General features: G+C 44.2%; 1 protein-coding gene and 1 pseudogene across 6 annotated transcripts in view; both read left to right on the plus strand.

Moving 5' to 3' along the window:
- The window catches only part of LOC138758860 (dual specificity mitogen-activated protein kinase kinase 3), a 175,184-nt gene that overhangs the window by 142,201 nt on the left and 13,373 nt on the right, over positions 1–19,610 (plus strand). For all 6 annotated transcript variants that reach the window (XM_069928359.1, XM_069928363.1, XM_069928360.1 and 3 more), the window contains 4 exons: positions 1,464–1,583; positions 11,626–11,742; positions 16,090–16,141; positions 17,193–17,320. In XM_069928359.1, coding sequence (XP_069784460.1) covers positions 1,464–1,583; positions 11,626–11,742; positions 16,090–16,141; positions 17,193–17,320 — 417 coding nt within the window. The remainder of the gene's footprint in view (positions 1–1,463; positions 1,584–11,625; positions 11,743–16,089; positions 16,142–17,192; positions 17,321–19,610) is intronic.
- LOC138759705 (U6 spliceosomal RNA) lies at positions 17,360–17,457 on the plus strand (annotated as a pseudogene).

Genomic DNA, 19,610 nt, shown 5'->3' on the forward strand with positions numbered 1-19,610 from the left:
TTGGAGTAGTACAGAGGGGGTTCACCAGGTTGATTCCAGAGATAAGAGGATTAGACTATGAGGAGAGATCGAGTTGCCTGGGAATATACTTGCTGAAATTCAGAAGAATGAGAGAAGATCTTACAGAAATATAAAATTATGAAAGAAAAAGGAAAATTGTTTCCATTGTAGATGAGTCTAGAATTAAGGAACGTAGCCTCAAGGTTTGGGGGAGCAGATTTAGGATGGAGATATGGAGGAATTTCTTTGCCCAGAGAGTAGTCAATCGGCGGAATTCTTTGCCCAATGAAGCATTAAATATATTTGAGACAATTAGATTTTGCATAGCAGGCTAATTAAGTTTGAAGGAGAACAGGCAGGAAAGTGGAGCTGACTCCATGGCGAAATCAGCTGTGATCCAGATCAGCTGTGATCTTATTGAATGGCGGATGAGGCTTGATGGGTCAGATGGCCAACTTCTGCTCCTATTTCTTACATTTATGTGTTCTTAATTCTTTCCTAGTATCCCTGGGGGGTGGGGGTGTGGGGTTATGATTCATGGATTCTCTTGTCAACATTTCAGGGGATAACCTGATCATTGTGATCTCCAACCTCAAAATGGAGTCAACTTCTTCTCCAAAATGGAGTCACCTTCTTCCCCCCCCCCCCCCCACCCCAGCGAGTTTTTACTGCTGCGACTGAAAGAACTGAACACGTGTACATTGAGAAACTCGGGTCCTTCAATGCAGTTTCTAGCAAGTTGAACAGACATCAGATTTGCTATTTTTCTCTGCACTTTGGAGAAATACTCAAAACTGACAGTTCACCCTGACATCGAGTGCACACAGTTAGAAAGCTGGCCGTTTTCTACTGCTGTCACATTACCTAACTCTGTCCTTCATTTTATCTGCTGCTGAGATTCTCCTTCCTTTTTAATCTCTGGGCAAGTCTAGTGCACTCCGGACATGAACTTGAGACAGTCTTAAAATCTGCCTATTGTGTTTTCAAATTATACGGTCCTCTTCATTTTTTTTTTAGGGAGCTACTATTTGAAAGAGAGCTACATGAGAGCAGCTAATATCTAGCCATAAATCAGCTGCACTGAAGGAGATGATCTGATCGTTACTGATGTTTATGAGAGCGGGCCGTGTTCAAACTTGGTTGCCACATCGTGACTTCCCTTCAAAGGTCACCTGTAAATGTCTGCAAGGTCTGCAGGATACAAAGATGCTATTCAAATGCAAATCCTTCATGCATTGCAGTTCCAGCTGCAAGTCACTAGAGGGCATTCAGCAGCTGTAATACATTTTGATTCTCCTTAGCCCAATAGTGTTTCGCGGTATCTACACCCTGTGCTAACCTAGCTGAGCTCAGGTCAGCCGCCACAAGACACTTGTGCAGAACTTTAGGAATTGTCACAATCAGAGGAAGGTATGGGATGAAACAGGTTTAATCTGCAACATATGTTTGTTTCTGTTTTTCAGAGAATTCGAGCAACTGTGAACACCCAGGAACAAAAGCGATTGCTCATGGACCTAGATATCTCGATGAGAACCGTGGACTGTTTCTATACAGTCACATTCTATGGAGCACTGTTTCGCGAGGTAGTAAATTATATTTATGGTGTAGAAATGTGCAATCTTGAAATTTGACATTTGTGAAACTTGATAATGGCCTCAATGTTTTTCATCACTTTTTTTGAATGTGGGCAATGGGATGAGTGTAAATGGGCATGAATCAGATGGGCAGAAGGGCCTGTTTCTGTACTGTACATCACAATGACCGCATGTGCAGCTCAAAATGTGTTATGTTTAATATTTACTTGATATGGGAATGGATGGCAGTTTGATTGAAAATGATGGTTAAATTGTAGTGTGTGCATGTTTCAGAGCTGATAGTATGTGCTGCAGGTTGGTCTCGGCACTTGTTGGGCCTTTTCAGAATTTGAGCACTTTTACATTTGTTTTCTCAATAGTTGTTGTAAAGCCATCTGAAGTGCACTGCTGGATGAAGTTCTATGGCCCGGACTTCACAGGGAAATACTTCCCAGCTACGTTTATTACCCCAAGGAACAAGCAGTAACTCTGGAAATTATGTCAACGCTAGAATCTAACGCTAAGTGGAATCTGTTTGAGGACGAGAATGGCCAATGTTGTGGGCCAGAACCCTTCTTCAAGTCTGGGAATGAATTGGCAGTGTAAAGAGAACAGGGGTTTGACGTACAGAGGGATGGATTAACAGATGGCAGTCATGGGGAGAGAGAGGCAGAAAAGGCTGAGGGGTCAGGTGGAGAAATACTAGTCATACAGGGTGATGAGGAGACTGCCTGTGCTGAAATCTGTGGAATAAAGGTAAACATGGTGGTCTAGACACCAGATAGAACTGTTGGGCAGAGGTGGGGGAGTGAGTGGCGAGGGAGAATCCACTGAGGAGATGGTGGTGGTAGAGGATGGAACCAAAGAGGAGGGGGATGAGAATAGATAGTGGGTGAGGAGGGAAGTGGAAACAGTATGTAAGGAGAAAGGAGTCTCATTATCTGAAATTTGAAAATTCGGTGTTCATCCCATTGAGCTGCAGACTGCCCACGTGGAATACGAGTTGGTTTTCCTCCACTTTATGTGGAGTCTCTGTTCAGGAAGTAATGACGGTAAGAGTATGATCAGAGGAGTGCCTGCAGGACTTTGAATCAATGGACTGGTCCCATCCTCATGCTTGATTGAATATGCCACAGTTATCACCAACTTCATCAAGACCTGAATGGATGAGTCTGTACCCACGCGCACGTGCTGGGAGCTCCCCCTCCAGAAGTCGTGGACGAATCAAAAAATTCGCAACCTGATGAAGGCGAGATCAATGGCATTTAAGGCCAGTGAGCCAGATCTCCGCAGGAAGTCCAGGTACAACCTGCAGAAGTTTGTCTCAGCAGCAAAGAGGCAATTCTGAGGGAAACTGCACAAGTGCTGTGACAGGGCTTGCAGGCCATTACATTCTATGACATGAGGCCCAGCACCATAAATGGCTGTGATGCATCATGACCCAATGGGTTTTATGGTCGCTTTGAGAAAGAGAACTCAACAGTACCTATGAGAATCCCCGCAGAAGTTGATGACCCTACATTGTCTGGCTCTGAGTCTGATGTCAGAATATCCTTGCAACGCGTCAGGCCCTGTGGCATACCTGGCAGGGTACTGAAATTCTGTGCCAACCGACTAGCCGGAGATTTATAAAGTTCTGGGACATTTATAATCACCCAGTAGCACTCGCACCAACTGCGATGCATTGAGAAGTTGATCGTGACCAGAATTAACTCGAACCTAAGTAAAGATCTGGACCCACTGCAGTTCACCAATAATCACAATCGGTCCACAGCAGATGCAGCGTCTCTGGCTCTCCACTCAGCCCTGGATCATCTAAACAACAGCAACACGTAAATCAGGTGACACTTCATTGACTACAGATCGACATCATCATCATACCTTCAGTTCTGCTCGACAAGCTCCAAAACCTGAGCCTCTGCACCCCCCACCCCATCCCCCACAATTGGATCCTTTACTACCATCAGTATGAATCCTCACTGATAACCTCAAGGATGCATGCTTATTCCACTGTTCTACCCACTCTCCACCCATGACTGTGTAGCCAGGTGCAATTCAAATGCCATCCACAAATTTGCTGATGGCACCATGGTCATGGACAGAAACACAAATGGCAATGAAGCATGTAGGAAGGAGATAGATCAGCTAATTGAGCGATATCACAACAACCTTGCACTCAACATTAGGAAAACTAAGGAGCTGATTGTGGACTTCAGGAGAGGGATATCAGGAGAACATGAACCAGTCCTCGTTGAAGGGTCGGCAGTGAAAAGGGTTGAGAAGTTCAAGTTTCTGGGTGTCAGTATCTCTGAAGATCTGTCCTGTGGCCTCAATATTGATGCAATCACAAAGAAGGCTCGCTAGTGGTTATACTTCGTGAGGTGTTTGAGGAGATTTGGTATGTCACCGAAGACTCTTGCAAATTTCTACAGCAGTACTGTGGAAAACATTCTGAGTGGTTGCATAATTGGTATAGAGGTGCCAATGCACAAGACAGGAAAAATATTATGGAGAGTTGTGAACTTGGCCAGTGCCATCATGGGCATCAGACTTCACTCTATCGAGCACATCTACAAGAGATGATGTCCTCAAGAACCCCTCAAAACCCAGGCCATGCCACCTTCACACTGCTACCATCGGGAAGGAGTTACAGGAGCCTGAAGACAAACATCCAGTGGCACAAGGACGGCTTCTTCCCCTCAGCCATCAGATTTCTGAATAGACGATGAACCACATACACTACCTCACTTTCTTTATTTTTGCACTAATTTATTTTTAAATGTATTTGCACTGTAACGCTGTTGCAAAACAACGAATTTTGTGGCATGCTCATGACAATAAATTCTGATTCTGGCTCTGACACAGGAGAGATAGATTGATATAGGAAGGGGAGTTGAAACGGTGTGCAATCGGAAGCTCAGGATATTCTTTGGAGACAGGGGTGTAGATGCTCAGTGAAGCGATCCACAAGGGTGCGCTTGGTCTCACCGACATGGAGGAGGCTCTTACACCTCCTCCCTCCCTTCGTCCAGGGAGTTCTATTCCTCTCTGATATTTAAAAATAGTCTTGGGTTCATCAGCCAGCTAAGCCGTAGGATATGACATGCAGAGATTCCCGTGTACCTGATGTACACCATCAGGTGCTCCTGATACAGAAAATCTCTTGCACCTCGAGCTGAGAGATTTGCAAGAATATGTGCCCGGTTACACCAATACCAAAAACGGCATCTCCATTGGTGACTGCAACAGAATTGCTATTATAGGTTAGATCATTTGTAGTTAATTGCGGTGAATTAAATAAATTTATTTTCCTTTATACTTCCATAATCTTAAGCACTTCCTTCTACTTATTATTTTTATCTTGCGTTTATAATGTAATGACTTTTAATTGTTTAATTCATTTGATAAATATTCCTCTCTGCGATATTTAAAAAGTCTTGGGTTCATCAAACAGCTGAGACCATAGGATATGATTTGATCAGTCTTATTTCCCCCTTCCCTCCACAACCTCGTGATGCACAAGGGCTACCCAAACCCTTTGCACCATTTACATAATGCAAGTCAAGAGCAGGATGAAGTATTCTCCACTTGGCTGCTTTAGTGCAACTCACAACCTCCTCATTTCCGTTGAGGATAAAACAATGTGGTTAGCTGGCATCCATCGATTGCTTGGGAAAAAAAAATGTGCAACTTCCAAGGTTGAAGTGTGCAATGACTGACAGGATTTTTCCTCCCAGTTGCATAGCACTGGCCTCCTTGAAGGCCATGAGGAGCATGGGCATAAAAACATCACCTAGTTCTCTTTTGAGTTGTATCATGACTTGGGAATGTATGACCATTCTCTCGTTGTCACTGTGGGAGTATCATCACCAGAGAAACTTTTGTGCTGTCAGGACCATCTCAAGAGCACCTAGACCTTGCACCTTCTAAATTAATGGAACAAAATCCTGCCAGTTTTTTTTTCCCTTTTTTTCTTCTGAAGGGTGCATTAAAGTTCTAAATGCCAGTTTGTCTGGTATAGAATGGTGGCAATACCTTTCTGCATTGCCAGTGAGGTTATGTTCAGTGAACTATTCTGCTGACAGCAGGATTGTACTCGTCAAAGAGTGTTCTGTGAAGTAGATCAGAGCAATGCGCACTGCATAGAACACTACAGCACAGTACAGACCCTTCGGCCCACAGGTCTTTGCCGACCCAAATAACCCACTCAAGGAATTTCTGAGAATTCTCCTACTGCCTAACCTTCCATTTTTCCTAATTTCATGCATTTATCCAATAGTCTCATAAAAGATCCTGTTGAACCACCATTGCTAAGCACCCACTTCTCTCTGTGTGGGAAAACATCTCTTGTGTTACCCCCACCCCTGTACTTACTCCCAAGCCCCTTAAAACTATACCCCCTGATTTTATCCATTTCAGCCCTGGGGAAAAGCTGCTGGACATCCACGTCTTGAGCTCATCATCTTGATCACCTTTATCAGGTCACTCCAAGTAGAAAGGACCAAGTTCACTCAAGCTATCTTCATACGGCTTGCTTTCCAAATCCAGGCAACATCCTTGTAAATCTCCTCTGCAACGCTCTCTTTAGAATCCATGTCTTTCCTGTAGTGAGATGACCAGAACTGAACACAATATTCCAAGTAGGGCCTAAATGAAGTCTTGCATTGAATTCGATCCCATGGTTAATGAAGACCAAAACACCATGCCTCTTCTTAATAACCCTATTGACCTGGCAGCATTTTTGAGTGTCCTGTGGACATGGACCCCAAGATCTCTCAGTTCATCCACACTACTCTGAGTCCTCCATTTAACATTGTATTCTGCCATCAAATTTGATCAGCTGAAATGAACCACTCACACTATTCTTGATTAAACTCCTTCTGCCACTTCTCAGCTCAGTTCTGTGCCCCTTTGTAACCTCCAGACTAGCCACACCACCACCCATCTTTGATGGTCATCTGCAAACTTACTTCCTCATCCAGGTCATTTATAAAAGTCTCAAAGAGGGGGCCCAGAACAGAACCCTGTGGAACCCCACTGGTCATCGTCCTCCATGCAGAATACAAACCATCTATAACACCCCTCTGCCTTCTCTGGGCAAGCTAATTCTATATCCACAAAGTAAGGCCTCCTTAATTCTATATCCACAAAGTAAGTCCTCTTTGGATTCCATGCCTCCTTGCTTTCTCAATGAGCCTTGTATAGAGAACCTTATCAAATGCCTTACTGAAATCCATATACACTGTATCCACCGCTCTACCTTCATCAATGTTGTTTGTTACACCCTAAAGAATTCAATGAGGCTTGAGAGACATGACCTTTCCCTGACAAAGCCATGCTGACTTCCTAATCGGATCATGACTCCTGAATGCTTGTAAATCCTGTCTCTCAGAATGTTCTCCAAAAGCTTTCGCACTACTGAAGGCTCACTGGTCTATAATTTCCTTGGTTATCTCTATTCCCTTTCTTGAACAGGGGAACAACATTTGCAACTCTCCAAATTTTTTAAAATGGAGATACAGTATGGTAGCAGGCCCTTCCAGCCCACAAGCTTGCGCCACTGAAACATACTAGTTAACGTACAAATCCGTACCTTCTGGAACGCAGGAGGGAACCCATGCACTACAAACTCCTCACAGCCACCGTTAGATTAGAAGCCTGGTTGCTGTAAGACCTCTGTGCTGCCCAATCCTCTGATACTTCACCTGTCCTCAGTGGCGATGTGAAGATCATCATCAGTGGTTCAGTAATCTCCTCCCTTGCTTCCCACTCTCTAGTATTCTAGCTTTTGGAGAACCAGGAGAGAAGATCTTGTTTTTATAAATGCTAGCTTATGGCCATAAATTTTTCACTGTGGAGGATTGATTACAATGGACCATGAGAGGATAAACATCAAGTGAAAATGCTTTATTCTAGCAATTTTTTTTTGCGCATTGCATTCCTCACTTACCGCCTGGAGTCGTCACCCATCAGAATTTGGGAGACACTTGCCTTCCAACTGTGCTGCTCTCTAAGTGAGCTAATTCAGGCGAAACCCAGATGGTTGCAGGCAGGGACTGAGGGCTATGCAAACACTGTAAAGGTCAACATGGCTGCTAGAGAATTACTGGCACACCTCAGAAACCAGGCATGTCAGCCGATGCACAAGCCTGGTCTGGACTGCTGTTCTTCAATGAAGAGTGCTGGTAGTGCTAGCAATTAGGGGTGAAACTAAAAGTTCCACTCAAAGATGCTGTTTTAGTCATTCTGCCAGCACGTGTTGCACTAGGCCTTAAATTTCTGAACAGCATTACATAGGAGAATTGTATTTTCTATGCATTTACTGTATAGTGTTACCAACCCAAAGGACCCTAAAACCCAGCAGCAATGGATATTCACCACCACAAATGGTTACTTAAGCAAAAGATGTTTTTAATTATCGTTAAACATGAAAAGAGAATTAAACTTTAACTTATCTCTATTAACTTAACTAACCCAAATTAACCCCCTTTTAATTCTAAGCACACGTATATGTAATGTTTGTGTAAATTGAAGAAAAGTTCTTTGGTTCACAATTCAATCTCATTTCTCCTTCTTCCAAGTACTCTGGTTGCAGGCAATTCTTAGACATGTATAAAGTTCACCAGGCTTTGGTGCTCAAAAGGTAAATGCTTACTGCTCAGGAAGGTTCTTGGGAGGTTTGCAGAGAGAGAGATTTGTTGTTCCAGGATTTCCACAACTGAGGTACCACCATTAGTCACCTCAATGTCTCGCTGATGAAACTTGCCCCATCAGGATTCTTCAGGTGATAACCTCTTTCTTTCAGGCTATCACAGAGTTCCTTTCTGTTCCACTTATTCCAAGAGAAACATCAGACAGATAGCACTTCCAGCCATCCGCCACTCTGGAGCTTTTCATCAGTTTCAACCAGCTCTTCCTGGCTTGCACTGTTCAACTGCTTTTAGTGTTTCACACACACTGGCTGAGAGAACTTGTTTCACCCTTCTCTCTCTCTCTCCAACTGAGACTGCTAGAAAGCCCATGTGACTCTCTCACTTGCCACAAACCCCACCACCACCTTCTCCAGCAAACAATAGGAGTTAGTCTTTTGCTCCCATCTGTTGTTTTAGGTAAACAAGAACCCAGGAGTGACCTTTCTGTGAGCACTTTGTAGATGCTTGCAAACAGCCAGAGTGTCTCCAGTCCATTCATTTAATGACGTCATTTCAATTAGCACCTACTTGTGAAATGTTCATAGCATTCTCCATAGTTTCTGTAAAGTTCACTGAATATGAATTCTTCAGTATTTCAAATAAGATCTGTTTTAAAATGTGTGTATGTATGTAACCTACTCTAATTTTACCAAATTCTCCCAATATTTATCTACATTACAATAGTCCCATTTTAGTATCACAGACTGTACAAAAGGAGATTTTTTGGCCATTTTGCCTGTACCATCTCATAGATGTATCCTGTTTATCCCTTTCTCCATACTTTTTCTTGATCATGCTATTTTTTTTAAAGAAAATATTTCTATAATATGACTTTTAATCTTTTCTATTGAATTTGCTTTCACTATTCATTTTCAAACCGTATTTTCCAGTCCTCAACAGCTTGCTGCTTGAATTCTCAATATCTGGTTCCTTTAATCACCTCAGTAGTACCCAGAAAAAAAAGACAATTTTACAAAATGAACATCCATAATTGGGAAAGACTGTATTGAAGGGCAGAGAAAAGTAAACTGCAAATGCTGGAGTCTTGGGTAAATAAAGATTATGTTAGTGGAAGGACTTGGCATTGTCAGGCAGCATCGGGTGAATGGAAGTGGTCGGGGCTGTCTATCGATGTTGACTAATCATTTCTGTCCATGGAAGCTGCACACTGAATTCCTCTAGTTTCCCGTTGCTTGCTCATAGAAGAGCAGAGTGACCGCATGGATTGGTAGGCTTTCTGAAGAGCATGGAACTGATGAAAGCTGGTTATTCCAGAAGCAGCCAATCAAAGTTAATCCTAGCATGGCATGGTTTACTGTCCCCCAGCAGAGGATCACCGAGATCCTCCAGTGATACACCTTGTGCTCCTCTCAGGGCTTTTTCCCAAGGACTGAAGTGTAACTGCTGTGCGACTGCACTTTGAGAAATTGTGCCATGCCAGCAAATTCTTGCATCCCCTCTCCCTCATGTCTCATGTTAATGCAGATCTGGTGTCCTCCGTAATCATCTGCGAGCAACAAACAGGTTTAGCAGAGATCAGAAGCCCAGAGAGACTTGAGGTGCAGCTCCACGGGTAAAACTTTCCAAATACACATAATAGGCTGTGTTTGAGATCTGTGGAACAGAGAAGAGGGTGGCACGGTTGGTGTAGTGGTTAGCACAACGCCATTTACAACACCAGCGATCGAGACTACATCGGGGGGGGGTGTAGGTTAATGGGGTGTAAATTGGACAACTCGTGGTTTGAAATGGCCTGTTCCCATTTTTTTAAATTTTTAATGACTCAAGAAACGTTATGAATTCCAGCTCCCTATTCCTTGTGCTCTCTCCAGACAGTGCTGTCTTTTTCAAATGTATTCACTGTTGTAAAAAATTTAACATCTGGTATGAAAACCCCAAGTTATTTCTTTGTGAGAGATTTATCAATACGTGAGGAAGAAGTCTCCTACTGTTCTTTCTCAATCGCCCCATAGAATCTTCTAAGTGAACCTAAGAGATTGGAACTGTTCCCTGTCAATGTGTAGAAGACTGGGACTGTCAGGTAAGTTTACAAGAATCCTGGTCCTGTTCATGCTCATTCCAATGCTCCTTCAAATCCAGCAGTCGCTCGGTTGAAACCCATATCAGCTGATTCCATACTGAAAGCAAGGGTGTCATGTGATGGAATTTCCAATAGCAATAATGTACATTGTAGGACAATATAGGATAAATTCTTATTGATAGACCACTGCCAACACATCAGTTCCAGTGCAGCAATTTCTGTGTTGCAGTGTCTACTTGAACTTGTACTAACTGATGTGGGATACACAATGGTAAACTTGAAGGAAGATGTTGGTTGCGGCCTTAAAGGAGATTAAGAATCTCAAGCTGCTGAAAGAAGCATGAACTTGTTTTCCAGTGTTGCTGCTGTATCATCACTCTGAGACTTTGGGTCAAGGCTCACTGGGTAGCAATCGTGTTTTGGAGTTGAGCGGCTTTCAGCCCACCACACCCATGTCAACCTTTCTGCCCATTTACACTCACTCCATTAGCCCACGTTGTAACTATCATGTGCCTAGCCTATTTAAATCCATTTTAAATACTGATTGTATCTGACGTCGTCACCTTCTCTGGCAAATGCTTTTTTAAAAATAAAACTTGTAGCTCGATCCCCTTAAAAATTGCTTAAGCCTTTACCTATTTTTTCATATCTCTACTACTTGAAAAATATTTAATCTACTGTATCTATGCCTCTCATAATCTTACAAGCTTCTATCAGGTTATCCCTTGGCTCCGTTGAACCCAGCCCAGCCTATTAATTTACTATCCCAGGCAACATACAAGAGAATCTTCTCTGGTCACTCTTAAACTTAACCATGTCCTTCTAATAGTGTGGCAATCAGAACTGCTCAAGTTTGCAATATAATGTGCTAGCTCTTTTACTGTGGAGAAACTCTGCAGGTCCAGCCATGTATATAAAGATACTTAACCGACATTTTGGGCTTGACCCCCTCATCAAGAAATGAGCAAAATGTATTCTGAACCCAACTGGGTACCTGCCAACATTTTTCTCGTCCCTTGATGAAAGCCTCAAGCCCAAAACATCGGTTCTGTATCTTTATCTTTGCTACATAAAGCACAGTCCACTGTGTGACCTGCTGAACTTCTCCAGCGCTTTGTGTTTTTACTTCAGCCACAGTGTTTGCAGGCATTCGCGTTTGACTTCTATCTCGTTTATTCTGTGCCCCAACCTATGAATTGCTTTTACCTGTCAATCCCTTTGGAGCTCTATATTTGGCTTGCTCAGTGCATGAGTGATAATTTTGGAGATGTTTTGCTGTTGGATTTGGTGTGTATTATTCTGCTTTGTGTTATTTCAGGGTGATGTGTGGATATGCATGGAACTACTGGACACGTCGTTGGACAAATTTTACAAGAAAGTGATTGAGAAAGGAAAAACGTTCCCGGAGGATATCTTGGGGAAAATAGCTGTTTCTGTAAGTTTAGTTCCATGATTAACTCTTTCACATTGGTCCATTATGGCTGTTTGCATTCATGTATGGTGCATCATGTAGAGTTAGGAAATTTGAAATAAACTCCTGAAGACTATAATGTGGCTAGATGGGATGTGAAGTGTTATCTTTCAAGCTTGCATTGGGTCTCATTGTGACAGTGCTGGAGACCACAGACAAGGGGATGGAGGATTAAAGCAGCAGACAGCTGGGAGGAGAGACTAAGGGGCTAAACACAAGTGCTCTGTAAATTCATCTCCCAATCTTTGGTCTTCCCCATGACAGAAGAACACTGAGTGCCGTGCATTTTGTTGGAAGGTGATTCGCTTGGAAAGACTGATTAGTGGGAATAGATGAAGTCAAAGGAGGGGTGTGCATCTCCAGGGGAAATTGTCATAAGGCAGGTGGTCGTTGGAATGGAAGAACTGACCAGGGAATTATGAAGGGAGTGACCCCTTTAAAATACAGAGGGCCAACATGGCCTGTTTCTGCGCTGTAAACAGTTATATGGTTATATTGGGCGGAGAGCGGGAGGATTGAACAAGAGTTGTTCAAGTGAACCAATGCGGACTCGAAGGACCGACATGGCCTGTTTCTGCGCTGTAAACAGTTATATGGTTATATTGGGCAGAGAGCGGGAGGGATGAACTAGTGTTGTTCAAGTGAACCGGTGGAGACTCAAAGGACCAACATGGCCTGTTTCCGCGCTGTAAACAGTTATATGGTTATATTATATGTTGGAGTTAGTGGAAACTGTAAAGGATGATTCATTGAATTCAGAGGCTATGGGATGGATAGTGAGAAATGGGAACCCTGGTTTTGCTCTCTCCTGGAGGAGTGGGGGTGAGGGAAAATGGGTGAGACGCAGTCGAGAGGTCTCTCTGCCATGGTAGAGGAAAGTGACAGGAGATGAGGACAGAAGACATTTCAGACCAATACACAAGCTGGAGACGATCAGCATGAATACGAGGTGAAGAGTAACCAACGTTTCAGGCAATGGGCCCTTTGTGGGGTACGCACAAAAACTGATAGATCCCCAAATTAAAAAGGAACAGGCGGGAGTGGGGGAAGAGAGATGCTTTGCAGCGCCTTTGCTGCACTTGACCTCGGCATCCTCAGGTTTCTTTAACTCGTGAAAGCAGTTCTGAGATGCTGGTGGAGCAAATGTGGCAGAGGCCGAGGAGCCTTGGAGAATGGAACCGAGCCCTTACAGAGAGCAGGATGGGAAGAAATGTAGGCAAGATGGTGGGGGGAGGCCTCTTCTGGGATAGAGACAGAGGCAATCCCAGGTGCAGCCTGACCTGAGCTTTTTATTTTGCTTTCTATTTTAAATTTCTGGCATCTGTATTCTTTTAAAATTTACTATCCAGATAAAGGCCCTTTCAAACTTCTCAAATATTGACATGGTTCTTTGACTGCATTGGGCTCTGCTCGGAGTTCATTTTGCACTTAGAGTCAGATATCGATGTGGCAGCTGGGTTATTTAATCAGTGCTGAGGAATCCTCCCACCTTGTTTACTCATTGATATTTAATGTTTAAATATCTTTGGAACTGATTTCCTCTGCTTCCCCTTGAACACATTCTGTCAGTTAGGAATAGCATGTATCTGAGCTCAGGTTGTTGGCATGTCCCACCACATTATAGCAGTGGTTCATATTTGAGTGGCCTGTCCTTTTGGAGTTGCAATATAATATCAAAGAACTGAGAAAAATGGAATTAAACGAGAAGGTCTGCAGACCCTGTGATCGTAGTTTACACAAAAAAAGCTGGAGAAACTCAGCAAGTCACACAGTGTTCTTTATCGAGCAAAGATTACAAAACCTCGTTTCAGGCCTGAGCCCTTCATCGAGGAATGAGCAAAATGCAGGCTAGCGCCTGAACAAAATGGTGGAGGGAAGGTCAGGGGGAAGAGCACAGACCCACAGGCAATTGGTCATCAGTGGATAGGGGAAGGAGGGCAGAAGGGGGAAAAAATAGTTGGGGGGTGTTAGAGAGAGAGGATAGCTTCCTGACTGGAGAGGGTAAGGGGATAAAAGGATGGGGAAGAGAGGGAAACAGAGAAGGTTGGAGTTTGAGAGGGAGGTGCTTCCCTCTCTGTCTCTGTGCCCACCTACAATTAGGATTCTCTACCCCCATTACAGACCCCTTCTCCAGCTTTAAACCTTCCTCCTCCTGGCTGCCTCGTTACAGCCTTCTGCCTGCTCTTGTCCTTTGTATTTCCAACTGTCACTGGAACATCAGCCGTATCAACTTCACCTCTCTCTTCACCCATTCCAATCTCACCCCCTCAGGAAGCCTGGCCCTCCGCACTACTCCCAACCTCACTATCAAACCCGCAGACAAAGGTGCCGCTGTTGTAGTCTGGCGCACTGACCTCTCTGGCCGAAGCTGTCTGACAACTCTCAGACACCTCCTCTTACTTACCTTTCCAATTGACTGAACCAAATCTCATCAAACTGCTATCACACACTCTCTCTGAACTCATTGGTTCTGGTCATTGTTTCTCAAAGCCCGTTTCTACCATCTACCCAAGATCCACAAACCCAATTGTCCTTTCAGGCTGATAGTTTCTGCATGTTCCTGCCCCACCAAACTGATATCTGCTTACCTTGACTCAGTTTTGTTCTCCCCGCCCACCCCAACCCCAGTCCAGTCCTTCCCCACCTACATCTGCAATACTTCATATCTCTTCAACAATTCCTGAATATTACCACCTCCTCTTTACCATGGATATTCAATCAATATATACATCCTTTCCCCCATACCAAAGGCCTCAAAGCCTTTTGTTTCTTTCTCAGCAATAGACCCAATCAGTCCCCCTCCACTACTACCCCTCTCTGTCTTCACCCTCAATAACTTCTTTGAGTCATCTCACTCTCTCCCTAGTCAGAGGGGTGGCCATGGGTACCTGGACCCCAGCTATACCTGCCTTTTTATTTGCTAAGTGGAGTAATCCATGCTACAACCCTCTACAGGCAAGGTCCCTTAGCTCTTGCTCCGCTACATAGATGACTACTTTGGTGTTGCCTCATGCACCTGTGATGAGTTTGACGACTTATCTACTTTGCTGCCAACTTTCAACTCTGACCTCAAATTCACTTGGTCCATCTTTAGCAACACTACTCTCCCCTTTCTCGATCTCTCTGTCTCCATCTCGGGAGACAAATGCGTGGCAGGCATCTTCTACAAACTCACCACCTCTCACAGCTACGTCAACTGCACCTCTTCCAACCCTGTCCCGTGTAACGATTCCATTCCATTCCTTTCTCTCTCATCCACTTCCAGGATGTTCCATGCCAGATCACTAGAGATTTCCTCCTCCTATAAACAAAATGGCTTAGCCACTACTACCATCAATTCAGTCCTTACCCCCTTATCTTCCACTCTCCACACATCTGCCCTGGCCCCCACGCATTACAAGGACAGGATTTCCCTTGTCCCACCAGCCTCCGCATCCAACATATCCTCCATCATTTTTGTGGCCAGCTACATGATCCCACGATCAGACACCTATTCCTCCTCTGCCTTCCACAGCTAGAATTACTGCAGATCTGTTCAATGGATTCAAAAGGAGCTGCACCAAGGGATGTGACCACTGAGTTTCAATCTGTATCACCAAGCTCCCAGGATGCCTTCCAAGCCAAGTCAAAAATCTCTGCCTGATCTGTTGTTAATTCATTAATGGCTGACTGAGGCAGGGGATGTGACATGTCCCTCAGATTGTGACAGGTCCCATTACTTCATCCACTTGTGGAAGAAATGCTACACAGTTTAAATTTTAGGATTTAATTTTGAAAAATTTTCTTTTTAAATTTACCCATTGATAACAGGCCATTTCAGCCCACGAGCCAGTACCGCCCAATTAACCTACAACTCCCGGTACATTTTGAACAGTGGGAGGAAACCGAAGCCCACGGGGAAAACCCACACAGACACAGGGAGAACGCACAGGCTCCTTACAGACAGTGCTGGATTCGAATCCCGATTACTGATGCTGTCATAAGATTGCGGTAACCGCTACACTAACCTTGCTGCCCCAGATAATCATAATGACCAATTGAAATAGACGGGTATACTTAAAGAAGAAGCCAAAGCTCAAAAACCAGATATTTGACATGAACCACAGTATCCTGTAAATAATAAGCAGGTTCATCAAAACCACAGGTGATTGGTCAGTATTTCAAAGGGAAACCATTGGTCATTGGTGCAGAATACCATTTTCCTGGCGTGTTTAATGAGAAGGAAGGTGCTCTTTTGTCCGGATGTTTGTGTGGTTTTTGCAATGTTTTCAGAAAATTGGTAAAGGTTTTTGTTTTGTATTTTCTTTGCAGATTGTAAAAGCCTTAGAACACTTGCACAGCAAGCTTTCTGTGATTCACAGAGGTGAGTGCAGCTACTTCAGATCCTTTCGTTAATCCAATCTTGGGATGTAGGTGCCTAGCCTGCTCCTTGGGACCTTTTTAAGTCACTGCTTCCTTCATGGTCGAGCCTGTGTGAACACTTACAGAATGTTGACCTAACCCACTGATAAAGAAAACATGCAGTAGTTTCAAGAGCAGAGGATGTGTGGATTGGACTGGTACAATGGTGTTCTTCTGACAGGGTATTGAAAATAAATAATGAAATTAATTGCAGTTGGTGGCTACTCAGAGCTCTAATAACACCACTGAATTGTTTTTAAATATTTTGATGCACTGAATGAAAATGAATGTTTCTTTGTTTATTTCCTCTAGTGTTTCACAACCACAAACCATATCCTGTCCTCTCAATTCTGCCCCAGCTGTGGTGGCTGGAATTATATTAAGATGCTCAGTGTTGTTGCATGCATCTATTTCTGGGATTACGGAAAGTACAAACTTGAACTTAAAAAAAAACATTGAACGACCAACATTGACCATCTTAACGTATCATTAACTGACTTGGGAATAAACATTTAGTGGATTCTTTTCATTTGAGAAGGTCAATGAAAGCTGTAATATCTTCAGACTCAGAGCCATTATTTTTTCCCCACTTCCGTCTCAAAATCAATATTTACTGACCAAGCTAGAAGATATATTAGTGTTCTATGCACCTTTGATTCTGATTCCATGGAGGGTGTAACTAGTAGGAATGGTGGAGGTCTGACTCTAGCCAATTATCAAACTAAATGCAGAAAATGTGCATCATTGGGACTAGTGCCTGAAATATTTCCATCTGCAAATACGATCCTCCTGCAAAATATGTTGTGTCTTGTATTTTTTGACACAGTTATCTTGCTTTTATTCATTATTACCACTTCCTTAAATGGCTCTCATGCCATTTGGAATGTGCCGTTAATTGACAAGTTTCTAAGATTCCATAGTTTTACATACTAATATATTTTGATGTTTCGATCAAGTTGCTATTGAAATAATCATGCATGTTTGTATATTTATCTCTTGATGCCCTTTTGTAGATGTAAAACCTTCAAATGTTCTCATCAATAAAGAAGGGCACGTGAAAATGTGTGACTTTGGCATTAGTGGATATCTGGTGGACTCTGTAGCGAAAACGATGGATGCAGGCTGCAAACCATACATGGCTGTAAGTAAGAGTTCCATATGCCATGAGCAAAGTCATGCAGTGCTCGCTTCGGCAGCACATATACTAAAATTGGAACGATACAGAGAAGATTAGCATGGCCCCTGAGCAAAGTCATGCCATTTAAATTTTAAATTTAGACATGCAGCACAGTAATTTCAGCCCCATGAGTCCATGCTGCCCAATTTACACCCAATTAACCTACACCCCTGGTACAATTTGAACCATGGGAAGAAACCAAGCCCCCAGGGAAACCCCACGCAAACACAGGCAGAATGTACAAACAGTCATCGCAGGGTTCGAACTCGGGTTCTGATTGCCGGCCCTATAAAGGCTTTGCACTAATCACTATGCCAATCGTGTCGCCCTCAGATCCCTCAGGTAGAATCCAGGTCTGAGGTTGTAGTTACACTTCCCACTCCAGATGAGCTGTGAATCCGCAGGTAGGATCCTGGTCTCGGAGGTTGTGGGTTCACCTCCCTTTCCAAATTCCTGGATGCCTGAAGTTAGGTTGTCATTCCAGGAAAGTATGGAAGGGCTGTTCTGGGGATTAAATCTAAGGTCCAGTCTGCTTTTAGAGTGAACAAATAAAAATGCAAGGAAACAAGAGAGTTTCCAAGCCAGGAAACCATCATAGCGCACCAACAGCACATAGAGGAGTTCGTGACAAGAGAGACTGAAAGACTTAAGAGATCAAATATGTAATGTGAAAAGCAAAGAGGAATGCTAATCATAGAGTTACACAGCACAGAACCAGGCCTTTTGTCCACGCAGGCTAAATAACTTCTTCCATTTGCCCAAATTAAATTATCAAAGAAAATAAAACAACACCACTGTTTACTTTGAGGGATGGAGTTGAAAAGTCAGGAAGTTTGAACCTTGACGAGACCACACTGCAGACTTATGGTTGTCATATATAAAGGATAGAGGGACACGGGCAAGGAAGCAAAGATTCTATCTATTTGTTTATTTAGACGTGCAGCCCGGTAACAGGCCCTATCGAGCCATGAACCCCTGCCACCCAATTGACCTCAGCGCCGGTACGTTTTGGACGGTGGGAGGAAACAGGAGCACGCGGGGAATGCACACACAGACACGGAGAGAGCGTACAGAGTCCTTACAGGCAGCACTGGGTTCAAACCCTGGTTGCTGGCACTATAACAGCGTTGTGTTAACTGTGTCTCCCTAGATTCTAGAAACGAGCACACACATCAGCAGAACAGGTGGATAGCAACACTTCCTCCACACTCGACACCAGCGCTCCACAAGGACCTGTACTCAGCCCTCTACTACACTCCCCCTGCATCCACCACTGTATAGCCAAATACCATGCGTACTCAGCCCTCTACTACACTCCCCCAGCATCCACCCCTGTACAGCCAAACACCATGCGTACTCAGCCCTCTACTACACTCCCCCTGAATCCACCACTGTACAGCCAAACACCATGCGTACTCAGCCCTCTACTACACTCCCCCTGCATCCACCACTGTACAGCCAAACACCAGGCGTACTCAGCCCTCTACTACACTCCCCCTGCATCCACCACTGTACAGCCAAACACCATGCGTACTCAGCCCTCTACTACACTCCCCCTGCATCCACCACTGTACAGCCAAACACCATGCGAACTCAGCCCTATACTACACTCCCCCTGCATCCACCACTGTACAGCCAAACACCATGTGTACTCAGCCCTCTACTACACTCCCCCTGCATCCACCACTGTACAGCCAAACAGCATGTGTACTCAGCCCTCTACTACACTCCCCCTGCATCCACCACTGTACAGCCAAATACCATGCGTACTCAGCCCTCTACTACACTCCCCCTGCATCCACCACTGTACAGCCAAACACCATGCGTACTCAGCCCTCTACTACACTCCCCCTGCATCCACCACTGTACAGCCAAACAGCATGTGTACTCAGCCCTCTACTACACTCCCCCTGCATCCACCACTGTACAGCCAAATACCATGCGTACTCAGCCCTGTACTACACTCCCCCTGCATCCACCACTGTACAGCCAAATACCATGTGTACTCAGCCCTCTACTACACTCCCCCTGCATCCACCACTGTACAGCCAAACAGCATGTGTACTCAGCCCTCTACTACACTCCCCCTGCATCCACCACTGTACAGCCAAACACCATGCGTACTCAGCCCTCTACTACACTCCCACTGCATCCACCACTGTACAGCCAAACACCATGCGAACTCAGCCCTATACTACACTCCCCCTGCATCCACCACTGTACAGCCAAACACCATGTGTACTCAGCCCTCTAC

The sequence above is a fragment of the Narcine bancroftii genome, chromosome 3 (genome assembly GCF_036971445.1).
Source record: "Narcine bancroftii isolate sNarBan1 chromosome 3, sNarBan1.hap1, whole genome shotgun sequence".
Classification (NCBI taxonomy): domain Eukaryota; kingdom Metazoa; phylum Chordata; class Chondrichthyes; order Torpediniformes; family Narcinidae; genus Narcine; species Narcine bancroftii.